Source organism: Oryctolagus cuniculus, chromosome 5 (genome assembly GCF_964237555.1).
Source record: "Oryctolagus cuniculus chromosome 5, mOryCun1.1, whole genome shotgun sequence".
Taxonomy (NCBI): domain Eukaryota; kingdom Metazoa; phylum Chordata; class Mammalia; order Lagomorpha; family Leporidae; genus Oryctolagus; species Oryctolagus cuniculus.
The window spans coordinates 148517715-148539817 of NC_091436.1; the positions used below are offsets into that span (position 1 = coordinate 148517715).

Consider the following 22103-nt stretch of genomic DNA (forward strand, 5'->3'; position numbering starts at 1 on the left):
GCCCAGTGAGGGGCAAGGAGTAGTTCCTGGGAGGCATTTCCTCCATATTTTATAGGAAATGCTAAGGCCAAAGGGGCAGACAATGTTTAATAATTAGAATTAAGCTCCTCCCCCCCCCCCTTGCCTAGTAGCTGACTGGCAAACTAAAAGATTTGGAAATGATGGTTTATTCATAATAATATATCTTAGTATTTTTTCATACATATTTTTATTTTCATCTACTTGAAAGAGCAAGAGAGAGAGAGAGAGGGAGGAGAAAGTGGGTGGGAGGAAGAGAGAGAGAAAAAGACAGGGTGAGCCAGAGGTCTTCCATTCACTGGTTCACTCCCCAGATGCCCACAATAGCCAGAGCTGGGCCTGGCTGAAGCCAGGAGCTAGAAACTCCAAATGTCTCCCACGTGGGTGACAGACCCCATGCACTTGAACCATCATCTGCTGCCTCCCAGGATGCACTAACAAGAAGCTATATCAGAAGCAGAGTAGCCAGGACTCAAAGTAGTGCTCCAGTATTTGATGCAGCAGCCTAACCCACTGCGTCGCAGTGCCTGCCCCCTTTCTATGTTTACAGAATCAGAAATAAAGTCTTTAAAACTGAATATTTCAAGCACTTAACCATCACCTTCATAAAGCAGCATTTTCATTTACTGCACGAGTCTGTCCGTGCACACTCCACATAAGAAAATGCTATGGTTTTGAATTTTAGTATGTTAAGAGAGTAGAAAGGAAACCATCCAGCTTTACCACAGTAAACTGTGCAACTTTGGCAAAGACCAACTCAGTGGGCCTTGGTCTCCTCCTCTGTACAGTGGGAATGAGGGCCGTGCTTATGCCATAGGGAGCTTGGGGATGGAATAGGGTAAACCACTGTAACCCCAGACAGAGCTAGTGGTGGAGGTAATGGCTGTGGTCGCAGTCGGGGTGGTTAGTAGACATAGTAGAATCTCGTTGTCCCATCTGATGCTTGAACTTGCTCATGAATCCTCACAACTCTCTACCCACCACCACCTTGAATGGGAAACAACCTCAGACCTCTGAATTCCATAGCGTGTGTTGGTCCTCGTGATGTGACTCGAGCATCCCTAATCCAGAAACCCAGAACAGTTTTCTTTTATCCCAGAATTTTTGCCACCATAAGAATGCCACAAATGAAAAATTGCATACCTGACTGCATGTGGTATAAAATTACCTTCAGCCTCTGTATGTAAGATGTATATGAAATGTAAATAAATTTCCTATTTAGACTTGGATCCCATCTTGAATTAAAAAAAAATCCCAAATTAGAAACATTTCTGGTCCTGTGCATTCCAGATGAGGAATATTCAACCTGGACCAAGAAATACATCAATCTAAGTACACCAGTGGGTTTGGTGAAGTCGGCTGTTTGAAGCTGCTAGTGTTTTCACAAGGAAACAGTATCTGAGACATACTCTCTCTCTCTCTCGTGGGTATCTGATCCCAGTTGTAATTTTTTTTTTCATTTTTCACTAATTTCTAGAAAACCCCAAAGGAATACTATCTAAACCAGTCATACATAACCATTAAGGAAACTGGGTTAACATTTTGAGTTTTAAAACTCTCCAGTCTTTTCTTGACCAGGAATGGATAGCCCTTTGGCCCACCAACTTTGCTGTGTTCGTTCCTATCCACCTTGTATGTACCCCCCCCACACACACACACACCTGCTCCCCCCCCCCCTTTTTGGAGCAATTAAATCTTTTGAAGAACCTTTTGTGGCTTTATCTTCTGATTGTGATCTGGTCAGCAGTGACCCGTCCCTATCTGATTTTCATTTTCTCCAATCCTCCTTATCTCTGAGCAGAGGAACCCTGGTCTATCTTCACCTTGCAGAAGTTGATTGGGAGATGGCTGTGGTCTGACGGTGTCCTCCCAAGTTCATGTGTGGAAAACGTGATCCCCTGCGGCCTTGCTGGGAGGGAGGACCTTTCAGGAGCCAGTAGGCCATGAGCGCTCTGCCCTCCTGGACGGATTAACTCTGTGGTCTCAGCAGTGGGTTCTTTATGGAAGGAGCAGTTCTCCTCCCACCCCCTCGCCCTTTATTTACCCTTGCACCTTCTGCTATGGAATGATACAGCAAGAAGGCTCTCATGAAATGCTGGCTCTGGGGTCTTGAACTTTTTAGCCTCTTAGAACTGTGAGAAGTGAATTTATTATTACTTTTATATAGTCACCCAGTCTCAGGTATTCTGTTACAGCAGCACAAAACAGATGGAGACATCTATTTGCAAATCTTATATGTTGATTTTAAAGACAGTGTTTGTGGTCTGCCTTGTGATATTAACATTTCTGTATTTTCTATGGTGTAACCTAATATGAAGTAGCAGAGAACGTGTCATGGTTATGTTGAGAAAATATTTTTAATACTTTCCATGTTCCCCTACTGATGAGCGAACTGTAATAATGAAAATTCTTGGTTTCCCATCTTTTTCTACTTAATAGTATGGATAGGATATCTGTTACTAATGGTTACTAGCGAACCTCTTACTTTCTCTCAAAGAGCCATGAAAATGCTCCCTGCCAGCCACAGGAAGTAGCAGAGAAGATGGGCAGGATTGTATCCCCGCAGACAACATCAGGATAGGAAACCTGACCCTTAGGAGCTCTGTCCAGCTCACAGAGTCACCCTGAGCAAGCTTCTTAAGTCCTCTCTGCTTCGCGGATGGGCAGGAAGCGACAAAAGCCCGCGTGAACATGAAAACCAAGGCACCACATGAAATAAGATCGTTGTAGCTGCCCTTTGTTAGGGAGGCAGGAACACAAAGGTACACTTCTTCTAAGGCCCCGAGAATGCGTGACAGAATTACATCCTTTGAGAAAAACATCACTTCTGTATGATTTGATTCCAATTTAAAAATTTTCAAAAGGTATCAGTGCTTGACAGTGTAACTGCAAAATATGTAGCTAAAATACTTATTAAAAGAGCTGGTTCACTTATTCATTCGTGTAACTAATATTTTTTGAGAAGCTGTATGACCAAAGCATTATCTTAGGCACTGGTGATACAGCTACAAATAAATAAAATCTCCACTCATGGAATTTAGGATCTCGTGAGCTTTCACTGAGATTATTAACTACCCTTAACAAATTTTTAAGGTAATCGCTTTGCTCAAAATAAGAGATTTTTGTACTGCTGCAATGCCATACATATGTACTGTTTCTTAATAAGCTGCACACTGTCCTGTATTCTGTTCAGTAAGAGAATGGTTTATTATTATGGTTCTGGGATGTTAATGAAGAGGTACTCATTTGCAAATAACTGTTTAATCTGTAATTAAAATCTGGCAGCTCTCTTAAAAATACAGACAGTTAAAATGCATAGTCACTAGCCCGCTGTATTGAATATGCAATTGCAAAACATTCAGAAAGGCACATCCCATTTATCACTTTTAATGAATCTTTTACCCTGGTCCCAGTGTAAGCCCTTGATGGTATTCCTGTCATCCCATCCATATGCTTCCAAAAGCATTAACGGTTCTTGGATCTGTGCATGCCTGAGTATAAAATCACAGACTCTAGGTTTTGATCACATATAAGCAAGCTTTAAAAAAAAAAAAAAGGCATTATCATTACCATATCCTCATTAAGATGATGGCTCCCTGACCATATCCTGATGTTTGCTTAGCAATCTGAAATTCATGTATGCAGGGGAAGATTTTGCTTTATTCTTTTGAAAGAAGCATGATAAATATTTATACAGCATACAACCTTAACTCTTTCAGGCAGCCGGAGAATCATGTATTAGCAATGACAAGAAGCTGCTGGGGGATTTTTTTTTTTTCCAGCATCATCCATCTTGCCAATAGCTACTGAAAAGTGAATTGCAGGTTCATCGATATTGGGAGATTTTCCTACTTTCTCCCTATTAAAAGTGTTTTACCTTCTCTACAGTCCTCTGGAGTCGTGGCTTAAAAAGAAAACAAAAGGGTTCCCTCTGCTTCTTGCAGGATGCTAACCTGTGCCCCTCCAAGTCCCGGCTCCTGTAGCTCCAGCTTTGTTAAGCATGGTCAACAACAATCCAGACTCCAGACAATTAGTCGTTCGTCCATACAGTGTTCCTGTCTACAAGTTGCTTCTATTCTGAAACTGCAGTTGGACAGAGCCTCAAGGCAGGTTTCTGTTTAAAATCACAGCTTCAGTGAAGAGCCTCAGTGGTGATGTTGAAGTCATGAGTGTTTCAGCGCAGGGAGCTGTCTTCTTAGGGTTAGTGGAGGATACATGAAGAGTTCAGCTGATCGGAACCCCCCTGGAGGTAGCAAAAGTGCTCTAAGCTGTACCAGGTACGCTCCCGATAATCACCTGACTTCTCTGTACTGTTACTCCCACCACTATCTTCCCCAAAGCCAGGCTACTCATCTGAAGACAACTCAAGACTTAAGCTACATGATTCCTAATTTTAATGCCTCCTTGCAGAAAGAGAACTGAATCACGAAAACAGTGCTTTTTTGATGCTGTCTATGGATCCCACACCATGCGCCAGCTCTGGAAGCTGCAAAGGGACAGTGGTGGCGATGGCCTGAATGCCGTTCTGTCAGGCCAGAGCCAGCCCCTGGCCGTGTCCACAGGAAGGGCTTCCACATGTGCCCAGCCACAGAGAGCAGAGACACTGGGCACTTTCTGGTTCTCTACCTTTACAGATGCTGCGGGATACGCCAAACCCGCGCCCACTCACCCAGGGCCCCGCAAACCAGTCACTGATGTTGGAGTGGTAGGGGGGTGGGGAGTGGGTGTTCATTGCAAACTGCAGAACAAGGAGTCGGGCAGCTATTACTTAATTTTGGGCCCCTCCAGAGTTTTAGGGTAAGGAGTCCGACAGACTGAAGTTAGGGGTCAGCTCCTGTGCAGGTCCCTATTTGGTCTGTAGTGCTTGTGGTCCTCCTTTGGGAATTGTGATGATGGCAGAGTGGGCTCCAGTCAATCAGATAAGGGTTGCTTGCTCTTCATTGCCTGGGGGTCCTAGGAAATCCCCTCAAGACAAGAGCAGACATCAGTGTGTTATCCACAGGGAAGATAAATGACCTCAGAGTGTTGTGAGCAGAGACCCCATGGGGCCACTGAACCATCCCCTCAGGTGAGTTAGTTTTCGTAAGATGTTGATTTTCAAATATCCTTGAAGCTGAGGGAGGACACTGAGATACCAGGCCTGCCAGTGTCTCCGCCTCCAGGGACGGGTCAGGTGCTCAGTCTCAGAGACCCGAGCCAGAGCTGGCTTTCCAGCCTGCCGGCTTTCAGATGCAGAAGTGGAGGCCCCAGAGCAGGTGATTTGCTTGGAGTCAGTGGCAGAGGGGGACTGGAGCCTCTAACGGGTCTCTTCAAGCCCTTATCCCCACGGTTCATTCCTACCCACAGGGACTGAAAGAGCTAACGACCAACTCTGGATCACACTACGAAATCAATGCTAATGAACTTGAGAACCTAAAGCAATCTGAACTTCACAATAATATACTCCACTTGCATACTTTTTTGTTTTTGACAAAACTGAAGTGAAAGTAGATGGGAAGTAAAAAATATGGATGTCTAACGGTGTGATCTGTTAAACAGAAGAAATTCAGTGGGAGAGAAGATACAGCATCCACTCACCCCTCTTGAATGCTGAGCAGTTCACCACATAGGGATGGGCATTTTAGGATTTAAGTGATGCCCCCAGGTTTATTTTAACTAGATGCTGCCACGTGCAGAGTATTATAGCATTAAATTGTCTCATCCCAGGTCTCCAGCCTATCATTTTAATGACTTGAATAGGCTCTGCAATGCAGAAATTTTGCAGCAGTTTGGAAAACCCAGACATACTAAATAGGTTCAGTGGGTTTTCCAAGCCACTTCTGTGAGTGGGCCGGGATTCTGCTATGCAGTAGCAGGCAGGATTGCATGGTTCCTGTCTGCATCTGTGATGAGCAGATTTTCTTACAGCTATGCACAGACATCACAGTATTCAGGCTTAAGCAGACAATGTAATACTGTATTTGACAGAGAGGCCATTAAAAAAAAATTAAAGCAGTCTTCCTACCAAATGCCCTTCTAAAAGGTGTTACTGAGCAACAACAGCAAAAATACAGCTCCTGATTAAAAATGGCTGGGATTCGACCACTGTGTCCCTTTCTCTCCCTTCCCCATTCACTCCTTCCTCCAAACTAGCATGATATGAAAATGTCCATAAGGTTACTTGGAGCGTTTGGTTTTCTTATTAATCACCCTGGAAGAGGTTTTTTTTTTTTTTTTATTCTTGTTTTAAGTGAAATCTTTGTCTTTAAATGTATACAAAAACCCGAGGGAAGGAGGAAATGAAGGAGTATTATTATATCCTTAGGATTGTATCTAGGGACTACATTGAATCTGTTCTCTTTGTATGATTTTTCCTGGAAACCTTTCGTTTAAGGAATACAAACTTCATGCTTTTCATAAATACAACTTTAGGAACATAGTGATTCTTCCCACTGTACCTGCCTCCCACACACACTCCTACCCTTCTTCCTCCTCCCTCTCCTATTCCCATTCTTATTTTTTACTAAGATCTATTTTCAATTAACTTATACACATATGATTAACTCTATACTGAGTCCAACAAACTGTATGAAAAAAAATAATAGAGCACCTAAAAGGTAATCTATAGAAGTGAACACTTCAGGATGCAATGACTTTGAACAGCCCTTGTCTCTACTGTTGTTCTCTTCACATTAATATCACATTAACTTGTAAAAAAATAAAGAAAAAATTAAAAGAAATAGAATTTTAACATTTTCTTGAACAAAAAAAGTATGAAAAAAATATCTACTGCCTGCTGGTCTGAAATCTCCATTTCCTTGTGTTGGATACCATATTTCCTCACTAGACTGTCAACAAGAGAAATAGGGGAGAGGACCAGTCTGGACCAAACTACTTCCATTTAAATTGCAGAATGTGTGCATGTGTCCATGTCGAGTGTGTGCCCATGAGCGCATGCACACAGCTAATTACTGGTTGCAGTAAAATTTGGTAGAATTTCAATTTGGATTAAGTCCTAGGCAGTGAAGTAATATTAAATGGGAAAAAAAAAAAAACAGAATAGGCAAAGAGAACCAAATACTTGAATTTTCTTTATAAATAAAGACATTTGAGAGGGAGCTGGTATATTTTTTCCCTATCATCCTTGACATTTCTCAATGTTTTATTCCTACAAACTGCATAGCAAGTCTTGTATGTGCCTGAAGAAGCTACATTTTCACAGCAGGAGAGGATAAAGCATTGAGATGCAGGTGCACAGTAATACAAGTGGGCCCTTTCCCCCCCGCAGCCTGAATGGCCAATAAGGCAGAAGCTCTGGAGCTGAGCTCTCAGGGTCTCCCAGAGCTCAGCCAAGAAGTATGGGGTGGGGGAAGTGGGAGCAGGAGAGAATAATTGTTATTCAGTCTCCTGTAATGAGATGTATTGCCCGCCGCTGAAAGATTGTGGCCGAGTCTTTTGTTATGCTAATTAGACACCATTAGAGCTCGGCTGTCTTTGATTTCTGCTTAATCCTTTCTGCTCCCTCAGCCTCAATCCTGACTGGCAAATGGTTGAAAGATGGTGGGGTGTTTTGCACGTGTTATTTATTGCTCACATCTACACCGAGGTCTTTGGTAATAGGGTGAGTAATGAAAGATTTATCTTACCAAAGGCAGATTGTGTTTTGGACACTCGGTTTTGGCTTTAAAAAAAAAATGAATTTGAGAATGACCAACTCCTGCCTTTTAAATCCAGATGCCATTGTTTCCTGTATGGTTGCTTTTGCAGGCACACAGTGGGAAAGGACAGATTGGAAATTTTAGATGGCCTCTTCTTGGTTCCCTGGATGTCCCTACAAATACCCTCAGGTGTTAGAGAGGCTGTGGCCAACCAGGACAATTGAGGTCAAAAAGAGAAATTCAGAATTTTGGCCTTTACAATGTACAGCTATGTATACATTCTTTCCTAAAATTAAAACATGATATCTACATGATTATTGTAATTAAGATTATCTGTGATGAATTAAAAATAATCTTTTTTGGAAATTGGCCAGTATGATTCTGAAATAGTTGAATTTTCTACTGAAATCTTACCAACATGATCACTGTGTATTATAGCAACCCTGTCCAATAGAAATATAGATGAACTACAATTGTTGTTTTAAATTTTCTGGTAGCTGTATTAAAAATGTAAAAGGAAACAGGTGAAATTAGTTTTCATAATAGATTGTACTTAATTCAGTGTATCAAAGGCATTATCTTAATGTGTAATCAACAGGAAAGCAAATGAGATGTTTTGCATGCTGTCTTTCATGTCAGGTTTTGTGCACCCAGTGTGTACCTCACCCTGGTGTGCACCTTTCAGCATATCTCAGTTTAGGCCCATGTCAGGTGCTCAAAGCCACTGCAGTTTTGGAGTAATTGAGTCATTCACCACTTGCCTAAGATGACTGTCAGGAGATAAAAATCCAGTTTTCACTTGAGGGACTGAATACCACCAGCTGTAGGAACTTGCCTCTTTCTCTCTCTCTCTCTCTCTCTCTCTCTCTCTCTCTCTCTCTCTCTCTCTCTCTCTCCTTAGTTTTCTCATCTATGGGTTCTAGACTGAATGATCAGTGAGTTCTCACCTTTCGTCCACTCCAGCTCGAATCATGATTTTTACGAATTCTCAGTGAATGGCCAAGTAGGCAGGAGCTTGTGGATCCTCTCTCATAGTTCCCTGTTTGAGGAGCTTTGAGGAGCAGCTTGCCTTGGGCCACAGAGAAGACTGCGAGGTGTCTCACACCTGTACACGCGCACCTTCCTTCCTCCAGATGTCTGGGTCTTTTCTAAGTTTCTGTGAACCCCGTAGCAGATGGTGTGGGCTCCTGCTTTTGGAGGATTTTGAACAAAGAACGCGTAAGGGGAATTGGCAACTGGATTACAGCAACACTCGGCTCACATTCAGCTTTGGCTTTGTTCTCTTTAACATTTTTCAAAAATTTGGCTGATTTAATGTATGGCTGATCAGCAGTGGGACAAACCTTCCCCCCAAGCCCTTCTAAGATGTTGCTCTGAGCACTAACTGTGGTGACTTTGTGTGTGTGTGTGTGTGGTGGGGTGGGGTGGGTGTGGGCAGGGGTTGTACGAGAAATTTTTTTTCCCAAAAATAAAGCCAAGTATTTACATATTTTGGCCCATTTGTGGAATAAGGGATAGTTTTTTTTTTTTAAGATTTATTTTATTTATTTGAAGGATAGTTACAGAGGGATGTAGAGCCAGAGAAAGAGAGAGGTCTTCCTTCCACTGGTTCACTCCCCAATTGGCCACAACAGCCAGAGCTGAGCTGATCCAAAACCAGGAGCCAGGAGCCTCGTCCCGGTGCCCCATGCTTTCCCAGGCCTTAGCAGAGAGCTGGATCAGAAGTAGAGCAGCTGGGACTCGAAGTGGCACCCATATGGAATGCAGGTACTGCAGGCCAGGGCTTTAACCAGCTGTGCCACAGCACCAACCCCAAGGGATATTTTCTTATTGAGTATTTGTTTCTTTGAGAGTAAAGTGGAAGTTTTTCATGTATGTATATAAAATATAGATTTTTTTGTTTGCTTTTACAGCATTTTATTTAAAAGTTTTTATTGGCTCACTTGGTTAATCCTCTGGCTGCGGTGCCGGCATCCCATATGGGCGCCAGGTTCTAGTCCCGGTTGCTCCTCTTTTAGTCCAGCTCTCTGCTGTGGCCTGGGAGGGCAGTGGAGGATGGGCCAAGTGCTTGGGCCCTGCACCCGCATGGGAAACCAGGAAGAAGCACCTGGCTCCTGGCTTCTGATTGGCGCAGCACCGGCCGTGGCAACCATTTTGGGGGTGAACCAATGGAAGGAAGATCTTTCTCTCTGTCTCTCTCTCTCTCACTGTCTATAACTCTGCCTGTCAAATAAATAAAAGAAATTTTTTTAATCTTTTAAAAAAAGTTTTTATTTGTTTCAGAGGCCAAGAGACAGAGTGACAGTCAGAGAGCTTCTGTCTGCTGGCTCCGTCCCTAGATACCCTTTGCAGCCAGGGCTGGGCAAGGCCTAGGCAGGGAGCCAGGAACTTAATCCAGGTCTCCAGTGTGGATGGCAGGTACTCAGTTACTTGAGCTGTCACCTCTACCTCCTGCGTTAGCAGGAACCTGGACTCATGACCCAGAGCCACAAATCAAACCTAGGCACTCCCCAGTGGGACACAGGCATCTTAATCAGTGTGGGAACCAGTAGCCTGAATGTCTGCTCCCCACCCCCACTCTGCCATAAGGAACGTATATTTTTTTAAACTGAGAGCATTCATTGCTTTCTTACTGTTTTGTAAAGATTCTCTGTATATATGAAGGTACTTTAAAAAATTGTGAAAACCTGGAATTAAGAGTTATTTTACTTTGGAACAAAAATTTTTTGAACTCTTTGAAATACTCTCAATATATGTAATATATAGTATTTAAGTAATTAATATATGTCATATATATCATTATTTACAACTTACAAGTCATACATTACACTATGCCTTTTTTTCTGTTGCTTTTAACTTTTTTATTGGTAATGCTTGATAAAGTAGTAGTCCTCTTTATCCCCAGAGGATATGTTTGGAGACCCCCAGTGCATACCAGAAACCTTATATAAACTGTTTTTTCCTATACATACATATGTTTGAGAATGTTTAATTGTAAATTAGGCAAAGTAAGATATTAACAATAACAATAATAATCATGTAGACAAATCATAATATTAGACTATAATAAAAGTTATATGAACATAACCTCTTTCTCTGAAAATACCTTATTATACCATTAATAGCAATGAGCAGGTGTTATATACAGTGTGGGTATGCTGGACAAGAGGATGAGCTGTATCATGGGTGGTGCAGAGTGAGATGGTGGGAGATTTCATCACCCCACTCAGAAGGACATGCAATTTAAAACTTACACACTGCTTCATTTCTGGAATTTTCCAGAGCGTATTTCTGGACCATGGTTGACCAAGAGTACCTGAAGTTACAGAAAGTGGAAATTTGGTTAAGGGCAGACTACTGTAAATTATCCTTTTAAAAAACAGTATTTAAAAATTTCTCATTTATGGCAACGTGGCATTATGTTAAAAAAATTTCTTTGGAACATTATGTGACTAATTTATTTTTTTTTTTGCAAAGTATTTTGTAGTTTCTTCTTCATCTTTTTGAGATTTAATTAACAAATAAAATTGTATATATTTAAGGCGTACAATGCACTTTTGTGCCTTTAAGAGAGGCTTCTCAAAAAAGATTGACACAAGCATGCCAAATAATGGCTGATAGAGACCAACAGGAAAAGATCAGAGGGTAAAAGTGAATGTAGAGTATGTTCAATTTTTAGGACTGAGCTTTTAGGAAGAATGGGTTCTACGCATGTGTCTCATGTTGGTCCCATATAGTATCAGTAATAAGATCTCATGGATAAATATTGCTGGTGATATCTGGCCATAGGACTTTAGGTACTTTTAAATGTTGAGCACTTTCCCGTACTGCCTGGGTATTGTACAGTTTACCTGTTGTGTGAAAACATTAGGTGTGACTTAATTGTGCCATTGGCGTCTATGGGTTTGTTGAGACAGTATATCTCATTGTGTGTTCTTACCACAATTTATAAGACAAGAAATTCCAGGAATGCCTTGTAGGTGTCACAAATGCAAGGCAAGTAGTTAAAACTCAGCCGTTGTTTGGACCGGAAGTTCAGTCTACACTGGGTATAGATCTTGGATGCTGGAAAGGGATTGAGTCATCATATGCCATTGCTGTTGGTTCTCCCTCAGCAGATGAAAACAGCTTCATTATTGAGAATGAGATTGTGTTTCCAGCCAGAAAGTCTGCCTCAAGTTGTCCTTCTCTAACTTGGGAGGGCACATGGCTTGAAGAAAAACAGCCAACAATGGAAGAAAAAAGCAAAGAATTCTTGCGAGAATAAACTTCGTAGTCTGATTTGATTCAGTTGAGTTCTGGTCTTTGTACCTTGCATCATTGTTTTGGGAGGAGGAACTTTGAAAAAAAAAAAAAACAGTAATTTTACAGTTTTTCTTTGGGCTTATTCTTTCTTTGAAAAAAAGAATAGGGCCAGGAAGAGACTCATGACGATTAATATGTAGATAAGTATATATTAAAGACTTAAAAGTGTGGATATTTCACCTGAAAGGAACATTTTTTTTCCTTTTAAGTAAACCTAATCCTATTGATAAGTAGAGCTAAAGAGTATTTTTTCCACCCACCCCCCCCAACACACACACACAGAGGGTAATGATTTTACACATCTGATAGAATGTATCTTTTGTCATTAAGAGTTAGGTACAAGTACAGCCGCTGTGAGAATAAACCATCCATCCTCTTCTCTGGGGAATCCTCAAGTAGCCCACGGAGCTGCTGCCTGATGTCTTGAAAACCATGGCTTGTTTTCTCTGCTACCGTCGTTTTTGACACACATCCCCCCTCCAAGCCCTATTTCATCATAGAATGGCACTGTGGAAATAAGGATGACATTAACCTTTAATGGTATTGCTATTATTACTGTTGACTGTTTTTAGCATTAAGTGTGCCTGGTTCTTTAATTCCAGCTTCTGCAGGGCCAGAAAGCAGAAGTGTTCCTAAACAGTCAGGAAAATGACTGTATACCCTGGAGACCCGCCATCGCAGCCTGTGCCTGTTGTGAATGATGAATCAAAATGGAAAGGTTATCATTTTCATTAGCTAGCAAAGAACAAGACGGTACTTTTCTCCCAGTGTAATTACAGCAGTTCACTGGCAACATTACACTGCAGTAATTAGTCTAAAGGTGTATGTGAGGGCAGCCTTTGCCCAGACACTGGAAATATTATTTCAGAGTTTAAGGTCACAGCCTTGTGTTTAACATGTTCCAGGCAGCTTAGGGAAAAAAAATAATAATAATTTGACTGGAGCTAAAGAAAGACATTTGATATTTCCCAGAACCATGCGTTCAGAAACCAACCAGTCAGGTAGAAAAATCGTGTTTTATTATTATCGACAATAAAAAAAGGGAAAAGCTTAGTTGCAGAAGTAGCATGTCAGAATCTTTCATGAGATAAACAGAGATAAAATTCAGGTTTATGAGAACCATGATGTAAACAATTATAGGAACTTTCATTTGTGTCTTAATCTCCATTCTTTTCCTAAGGCAAAAAGGGACAGAAGAAATAATTATTAGAAACTTGTAAGAGGAAGCAAAGTAGTACTTTTTATTGTCATAACTCTTTTCAAGAAATAAATGTTTATCTTAGATCCTCAAATATGTGTGTATTTATATATATATAATACTTTGTGAATTTTTTGAAACTCTCAACAATTACATTGAAATATTAAACTCCTAATTCAACCTTTCAGAATATAAATTGCACTGGCATTATGTTCCAAAGGCCCATCTTAGATTTTCTGTTTAAGTAAAGCAAAAGCGAGAAGAAGGAAAAAATAGTAAAAAGAAAAGTAAACTTTACATAGAGTGTATGCTTAAAGCCATATATAAGTTTATGAGAAATCATTTGCTTTTTCTACCCCAAAGAGTACTTTTGCAAGTAACATTTCTTACCGACTTCATGGGATTAGCCCAAATACCCTGATTGTCTTTGTTTAATTTGGGTAATGTCTGCTTCTCTTCAAACAGTTCTTTTTAGTTTGTCTTTAAATCCCTAGACAGGGCTGTGGAATAGTGTTTGTTTCAGGACAAATGAGGGACTGGAGTGTTGAACAAGCATTCATTCAGCAACCATATTCTCTTGGAAAACCGCTGCTTTTTAAATGTATGCTTGTGTTTGATGTATGTTCTCTGGCCATATGGTTAAAACTGATGTTTTCCACAACTTCGAGCACTTGGGAAATTTAAAGCATAGATGTGACACAAACGACATAGCTGGTTGATTATGTAACATACTGAAAAATCTACCCCTAAACTGACTCATAAAAACATTGCTTTTTGTTTATCTCAGTATTTCTCTACTCAGGGAAAAGTCATACACTGCAGAATTAAATCATTGCTTTGTACGTGGGAAGAGTTCAAAGACCTTTCTTTCCCTCTGCCACTGCCACAGAGCACATCACACCATCACACTGGACATTTAGTCCCCCCTGTGGAATGAGAGAGGCTGCTAAGTCCGCTCCGAGTTCTTACATTGTGTATCCGTCTGGGGAAATACTGTCTTTATTTTCTGCCTTTGAGGATTAAAAAACATATAAGGGAACTTAAAAGTTTGTGCGAAAAAGAATTTAAAATAAGTCGGGATGGGCATTTGGTCTAAAGGGTAAGAGGCCTGTGTCCTGTGTCAGAGTGCCTGGGGTTCCAGTCCTGGCTCCAGGCCCAGTTCCAGCATCCTGCTGATGTACACCCAGGGAGGCAGTGGTGATGGCTCAAGTGTTTGAGTCCCTATCAGCCACACAAGAGACCTGGATTGAGTTCTCAACTCCCAACTTCAGTCTATTCTAGCCTTGGCCATTGTAGCCATTTGGGGAGTGAACCAGCAAATGGGAGTGCTCTCTCTCTCTCTGCCAGTCTCCCAAATAATAGTAATTATAGCAGTAATAATAACAAAAGTTAAGTTTGATGCAAAAAGTTTTCAAATCTATGCATATAGGGGTCTTCAGAAATTCATGAAAAATACATACTATGAAAAACTATGCATGGATTTCAAAATATTTTGTACCAAGATATAGTTATCTTTCAATTCCATTTTCCACAAGGTTTTTTTTAAGTCCCCTCTTGTATTTTTGTTAAAGAATTATTTATTTATTTGAAAGTCGGAATTGCAGAGAGAGAGGGAAAGACCAGAGAGAGATCTTCCATCTCCTAGTTCACCCCCCAAAATGGCTGCAATGGCTAAGGCTAGGCCAGGCCAAAGCCAGGAACCAGAAGCTTCCTCCACGTGGATGCAGGGGCCCAAACACTCATGTCATTTTCCACTGCCTTGCCAGGCACTTTAGCAGGAAGCTGGATGGGAAGTGGAGCAGCCAGGACTTGAACCAGCACCCACCGCAGCGCCAGCCCCTCCAGTCCCCTCGTCTGTGGAAGAGCTTTCCTCGTAGTCTCTCCCCACTCCTTCCCACACAGCCTGCTCCCTCACAGCCAGGGTCTGCTCCAGACCACCTGTGAACCAGGGTCTTGTGGGGGCTTTGTCTGCACTGCCCCTCACTTCAGTGAACCAATCTGTGAAACTGAGGGGTGGTTTTCCAAGACTATTTTTGCAAGTCCGTTTTTCATAAAATAGGTTTCCAGTGAACTAAGTGAAGGTCCGGGCGTCTAAGGAAACATTACATTTGATGAACACATTTTAGATTTGATGGATACATTGCAAAACACAGGGATTCCCAGTTTGTTAAAGCTGGTACCAAGACTGACAGCCATTTTCAAAAGTCCATAGAACTGAGTTCAGTAAGGGAACAAGGTTTAATGGTAAGAATTGCCCATTTTGTTCAGATCATCAGAATCAAGTTATTTTCCTAAAGATCCAAGCATTGTAAAGGGAAACTGAATCTCCCATAGAAATGCTGTTGCAAGGAGTTGTATTCCCAAGCCTGGCTCTTATGTTCTAACATATACCAGAAATTTAATAAACATCTTATTTAATTACCTGCAAATTATATACCTGTGAAGCAAATCAGAAGGAAAAGGTCTTCGAGGAGACTTTGACAGGCTGCTTTCAGCAAACAGCAGGTCTTGCAATAGCCTTTTGAGAGATTTTGCCTTCTGGCGGGTACTAAAGATCAAGCTGTGGGGCATGTGTCATGCTGCAGTGGGTTAGGCCACCACGTGGGATGCTGGCATCCCATAGCAGAGCGCCTGTGTCAGTCCAGCTACTCTGCAGTTCCAACACAGCTTCCTGCAAATGTGCCATGGAGTTACCAGACAATGACCCCAGTACTTGGGTTCCTGCTACCCACATGGGAGACCCTGATGAAATTCCTGGCTCCTGGCGTCAGCCTGGCTCAGTCCTGATTAACAGGCATTTGGTGAGTGAACTAGTGGATGGAAGGTCTCTCTCTGTCTCTCAATCACTTTCTCTGTCTCTTTCCTACAACATCTGTCACTCTGTTTCAAGTAAATCTTAAAAAAAAAAAAAAAAGAGAGAGAGAGAGAGAGATGAAGTTGTTAAAATGCAGCAAGGAAATGTCGGTAATTTGCAGAGGGGGCTAAGCATGCATTTACTATAAGAATGATCTGGAGCACATGATTTCCTTCATGGGGTTCCTTTGCCGTCCTTGACCTGTGGATCTCCCATGAATGAGGACTGAGAACCTGGAGTGGAAATGCTGTGTAGGTATTAGCATCCACCTGCTCACCAGCCCTGCTCTCCATCCCACTTCTGCCCGCCTCCCAGTTTGTAGATGAGGAAACTGAAAGCCCAAAACATGGTCACATCTCTTTCAGTTTAAAAATTATCTGCCGGGCCCTCTGTCCTCCTCCCCTACTGGCCTGTCTGAACATCGGGTGTGTTTGAGTAACTTGTCCCACTCTTCTCCCTCGGCTCCCGCTACATCCATGTGCTCCTTCCCTTCTGTGTCCTTGACACGTTGCCCTTCCTTCCCGAGTTGGATATCACAGTACTCCCCTCATTGACTTCTGGAACATTCTGGATGTGCCATTCCAGTGGCATCTTAATCATCTCTGCATAACGACTCCATCGTGTTGCCAGTCAAAAGTCTTGCCAACCATGGTTTGCAACCTCTTACATATTTCCAGGATTTTGGCTGCCTTTCAGAGTGATGTTAGCTGGCAAGTTACCTGTGGGTGGTCTCCGCTGTTGGGTGAGGTTCTCTCTCTCTCTCTCTCTCTCTCTCTCTCTCTTTTTTTTTTTTTTTTAACAAAAATTTTATTTGGAAGTCAGAGTTACAGAGAGAGAAAGAGAGATCTTCCATCTGCTGGTTCACTCCCCAGATGAGATGCTGGCATCATGATTGGCAGCTTAACACTCTGCACCAGAACACTAGCCCTGTGTAAGGGTCTTTAATCCCAATGGCTTATTATGTTGGGTAGAGATAACAACAGTTGGAAAGTATAAAGAGACTTGAGGCTTATGCATATTTGTTTAGCCTATACATTTCCTTTACCGTCACCCAGCCAAAGTTGCTTCTTCAAGAATTCCATCCGAATTCCTTCCTTACCTTACTGCTTTTAAAAAGTATCTTAGAGGCCAGTGCTGGACTGTAGCAGGTAAAGCTGCCACCTGCACTACTGGCATCCCATATGGGCACTGGTTCAAGTCTTGGCTGCTGCACTTCTGATCCAGCTCTCTGCTGTGGCCTGGGAAAGCAGTAGAAGATGGCCCAAGTCCTTGGGCCCCTGTACCTGCGTGGGAGACCCAGAAGAAGCTCCTGGCTTTGGATCGGCACAGCTCTGGCCATTGCAGCCAATTGGGGAGTAAACCAGCAGATGGAAGGCCTCACTCTCCTTCTCTCTCCCCCGCCCCTTCTATCTCTGTGTAACTCTGACTTTCAAATAAATAAATAAATCTTAAAGTATCTGAAATAGTTGATTCTCTTAAAGATTATATTTGAAATTTACTTCAACACAACTTCAAAAAAATACGGGAGCTTCTATAATTTGTTTTATTTCTTTAGGGGGTGGAGTTGATTTGCAGCAGCTTTGATCAAAGCCAGCGCCTTCTCATGCTCATTTCGACTGTGTGATTCCTCTGCAGAATTTGCAGGGCCTCATCAGTGAGTCGAGGCCCCTGGGCTGAGGCCACAAACCCATTGACTAAAGAGGTGCTTGCCCTTGTAAACCACTGTAGTTGGCAATTCTCCCAAGTCCCTTTGACAAATAATATTTAAATACTCACCCACAAATGGTTCTCTGATGGTTGATGGAGAGCCCAACCCCACACTGTGTAAACACAACAAGTCTTTCTAACTCCATGTGTATGTGTTACTGTCATCGGGGTCGTCTCCAGACGAAATAGGAGAGCCCCCAAATGATGGCTACACCTGTCCACATTAATCCTAGTGAGGCAAGTGACAGCATCCATTTTCAGTGACTCTGCAGTTTCATAGAATTGTTGTTAGGCTGATTTCCTGAAAACTTAACGTTAGATGAAGTGTAATTGCAGATTTCCTTAAGAACCATTGACAGATACTTATCCTGAGTCATGAGCAACTCATACTGTGAAATGTGTGCAAACATTCTAAAGTTTTCTTCCAGAATATATTTCAGTGAAACCCAATATTTACCAGTCTTTTTTGAGATAAAGCCCTTGAAGCTCAAAGTGGACATTAAAGAAACTTTTATTTTTTGGCTATCTGGTTTTTTTTTTTTTTAGGGTTTATTCATTATTTATTTATTTGAAAGGCAGAATAACAGAGAGAGAGAGATCTTACATCTGTTGGTTCACTCCCCAGATGGTTACAATAGCCAGGGTTGGGCCAGGCTAAAGCCAGGAGCCAGGAACTTCTCCAAGTCTGCCGCACAGGTGGCAGGGACTCAGGTACTTAGGCCATGTTTTTCTGCCTTCCCAGGCGCATTAGCAGGGATGGGAGCAGAGAGTCTGGGACTAGAACTGGGGTTGAACATGGGATGCTGGCATTGTAAGAGGTGGCTTAACCTGTTGTACCACAACGTTGGCCTCTGCTACTTGGTTTTTGTATAACAAATTAACGTTCCAGGAACTTTCATTGTTTTTCAGGGAGTGGTATGAGTCTTGGTACGTGTCAACTCAGAGCAGAGACAGTACAACCTTTGACTACAAGTGCTGCGTTTTGAATGAGTTAGCAAAATAGATAGTAAATCATGGTGTATTTAGGTGTTGGCATTGTCTGATGGAGAGGCGATTTTGATTTTTTTTTTTTAATTGTTAGGTGGTCTATTTAGTGCAGCTGTGTTTACGTTTCCTAAATGGAAACTCTCTGAACATGGTGACAAGTCCCTGCAATGAGAATAGGAATTTCTTTTAGAAAATCGTCTTGCCAATGTGCTTCAATCCGAGGGTTGTATTTATCAAGTAGCAGTGGCAAAAATAATTCTGGGCGCAGTCATTCAATACAGCTGGTTTGCTATATCAGACATTTTGACAACATTGTTTAAAAAAAAAGTAATTGATACTTTAAATGCTGCATTTCACAGTGGAATCAACTGGGAAATGGCAGGTTTGTGTGTGTGTGTGTGTGTGTGTGTGTTTTAGAATAACCCCATTTCTTTAACCATTGTTTTGACTTATTTCACTTCTTGGTTATTAAAAAATGTGTACTTAGACTGTAAGTATAGATCTAATAACCCTATATTTTTGCTCTTTCTTTTCAAAAATGGACATAAGGTCATGGCTATAGCAAAGAGACAGTTGCATGTGACAGAAAAAGTATATAATAATAGCTGTGTGCATTAGTCTCTTCTGAATTAAATGCAGCATTTGAAACATTGAGATACAAGGGTCTAATGACTAGTTTTTGGAGGCATTTTCTTTAGAGTTATATCCCTCATAGCTCAAATTAATGTTTATTACTATTCTTTCATATTGCCAAAATATTTTCATGAATTTGGATTAGAAGCAGCTTGTTCTGGCTTGTTTTGCAACTTTGTTTTAAGAAACAGTGATATTTAGAAGATTTTGGTATGTCTTAGAAGCTTTAATTATCCTACTTATGTTTAAGGGAAAAAATAAGATCAAATTCTGTTTCATCGTCATGTAAGAAAATAAGAGTTCCTACTATGCTCACTTTATATTACTGTACAGTTGCTGTGTGTCAAGACATTTGAATGAATGATTTGAACAGTGCTTAGCTGTTAAATGACTTGCAATATCAAGTCCACTTTAAATCCGGGAGGACATTGCTCGGTGCAGATCTGTCTGGGTTGGTTGGGATATTTAACATTTGTACATTCTTGGGTGTTTGTCCTTATCTGTCCTTTTCTCCTCCTCTCCACAGATCGGCGAGAGACAACAAGTGTTAGTAACAGAAGAATCGTTTGATTCCAAGTTTTATGTTGCACACAATCGATTCTATGAGCAGGTAAGAGGCGCGTTAGTGTTCTCGAGTCTCCCCCAAAATGAGGAGGGATTCTGAACGTTTCAGCAAAGGAGATTTAAAAGAGGGGAGAGAGTTGAATCTTGTCACCACAAAGCTGTGTTATAGCATGAAGCCAGTAGGCTATCCCAGGGCTTAGCTTTGTGACTTCTTCCATAATACCCTCTATACAAAGGAGTGAGTATAGTTAGGGCATGTTTTGGTCGGCGTTAATCTTTGACAGGACCAGCCTTAGGCCTGTGGGAGTTTAAACCCAAGCATTTAGCACTGCCAGAATTCCCACAGCCTGGCCACGCCGGGGGAAGTCCCGCCGAGGCGGCAGGAAGGATGTCTACCCGGGCGACACCAGCATCAAGGGCAGGGATTTCCGCTGCTGTCACATCACTCGTGCAGTTTCTTTGTCTGGTCGGGCGGCTGGTTTTCCAGTTGTGTTTAGTTTTAACATTAAAAAAAAAAAAAACTACATTGATAACTGTGCTGGGAACAAACTTGCTGGACTCAGCTCAAGTTGTGTGAACAACTGTGCACACCAGTGTGAGGCTCAACCTGACGACTTCCTGTGGAGCCCCTGCCCAGGCCTCACCACTTCCCGGCCTCCCTTCCCTGCCCTGCCTGGAGCCTGACTTCTCAGCAGCATCTGGGATTCCACTTCACCCATGGAAAAGCAACTCAGAAGCAACTGCCACAAACAGGGCGCCTCCCTCCGTGATTGGCGGGGACCGGGGAGGAACTGCTGCTCCCCCGGGGTGGCCTCTCCCAGGGCTGTGGGATTTATCATGGCTCATTGTGCACTGTATGAGCTTTGCTTCAGGTCAGAAGGGGTTCACTACTTTTGTGTTCCTTTCTGCACTAGGTGAGAATTATTTTTTTTTTCTTAAAGGTCGTGGAACTAGAACATGAAAAGACTTTTTAAAAGATTTATTTATTTATGAGAAGGAAAGACATACACACAGAGAGAGATTGAGAGAAAGAGATCTTCTATCCATTGGCTCACTCCCAAATGGCCACAGCAGCCAGCTGGGCTAGGCTGAAGCCAAGAGCTTCATCTGTGTCTCCCATGTGGGTGCAGGGGCCCAAGCACTTGGGCCATCCTCTGCTGCTTTCCCAGGTGCATTAGCAGGGAGCAGGATCAGAAGTGGAGCAATGGAACAGCTGCGCTCCTGTGGAATGCTGGTGTTGGGGCAGTGACTTAACCCTGCTGTGCCTCAGCGCCAGCCAGGAAAGCCCTGCCTGCGTAGAGCAGCAGGAAAGCAGCAGCTCCAGGGGCCCCCAGCGGGAATGCTGCGCTGGCAGTCATCTCCACCCGGGCCAAGGGCCCTCGGGAAATGGGAGGGGAGCTTTGCAGAGCCCAGGCCACACGTGCTCTGCTCAGCACCCAGGAGAGACTGCTGCTAAGGAAGGGTTTCCAGTGCCCCTGTGCGCTGAGCTTCTGCCCCGCTCCCCAAGCCATCAGTATACTCCAGAGAGCCATTGTCCCGTGCAGACCCACCTGCTGGGCCCCTGGGGGTGCGGCTCCACTGTGATGCGGTTGCCTCTTCCCTCTCCTTTCCCCTGCCATCTGGGTTGGTGCCTCAGCAGGGAGCTTTTTTCCCTTCATTTTAAAGGCAGTGGCATGCCTCATTAGCCATTTCCTCCCATTTAAAGCAGTCGGGCTTTTTCCAATTATTAAAACCGGAGGAGGAAAACATACGGGTCCTTCATGCAGATCCAGGAGGGATAGTCTGCCCCAGAACAGCACCAGATCTCCCGGGGACACTTTGCTCGGGAGGTTTCCTTAGTTTCTAAAGCCTGATATAAAAGGGCTCCCGTAGCCTGGGCCCGGAGGTCTCAGTGCATTTTCTTGCTGTGAGTCATTCACCACCCAGGTGACCTGTTTTCTGCGCTCTGATGAAACAGTGTCCTTGGTGGTCATAAAAATCAAACTCACAAAAGACCAAGAACTGATTTTACTTCTCCAAGAGATGGGCTATGGCTCTCATCCGGGTTTGTTTTTTTGTTTGTTTGTTTGTTTGTTTGTTTTGGTTTCTATTGGTTTCTACAACGAAGCATATCAAAGCTATCCTAGGAATTGCATTTCTCAATAAGATGAGTTCCAGAGGTGAAGACTGTATCTAAATATCAAAGTATCGCTGGATTAGA

The 22103-nt window shown here is 42.5% G+C and overlaps 1 protein-coding gene across 2 annotated transcripts in view; it reads left to right on the forward strand.

Annotated features, from left to right (window-relative positions):
• CDKAL1 (CDK5 regulatory subunit associated protein 1 like 1) overlaps nucleotides 1–22103 on the forward strand; it is a 729763-nt gene that overhangs the window by 663399 nt on the left and 44261 nt on the right. For both annotated transcript variants that reach the window (XM_008262511.4, XM_002714231.5), the window contains one exon: nucleotides 19866–19949. In XM_008262511.4, the coding sequence (XP_008260733.1) occupies nucleotides 19866–19949 (84 nt within the window). The remainder of the gene's footprint in view (nucleotides 1–19865; nucleotides 19950–22103) is intronic.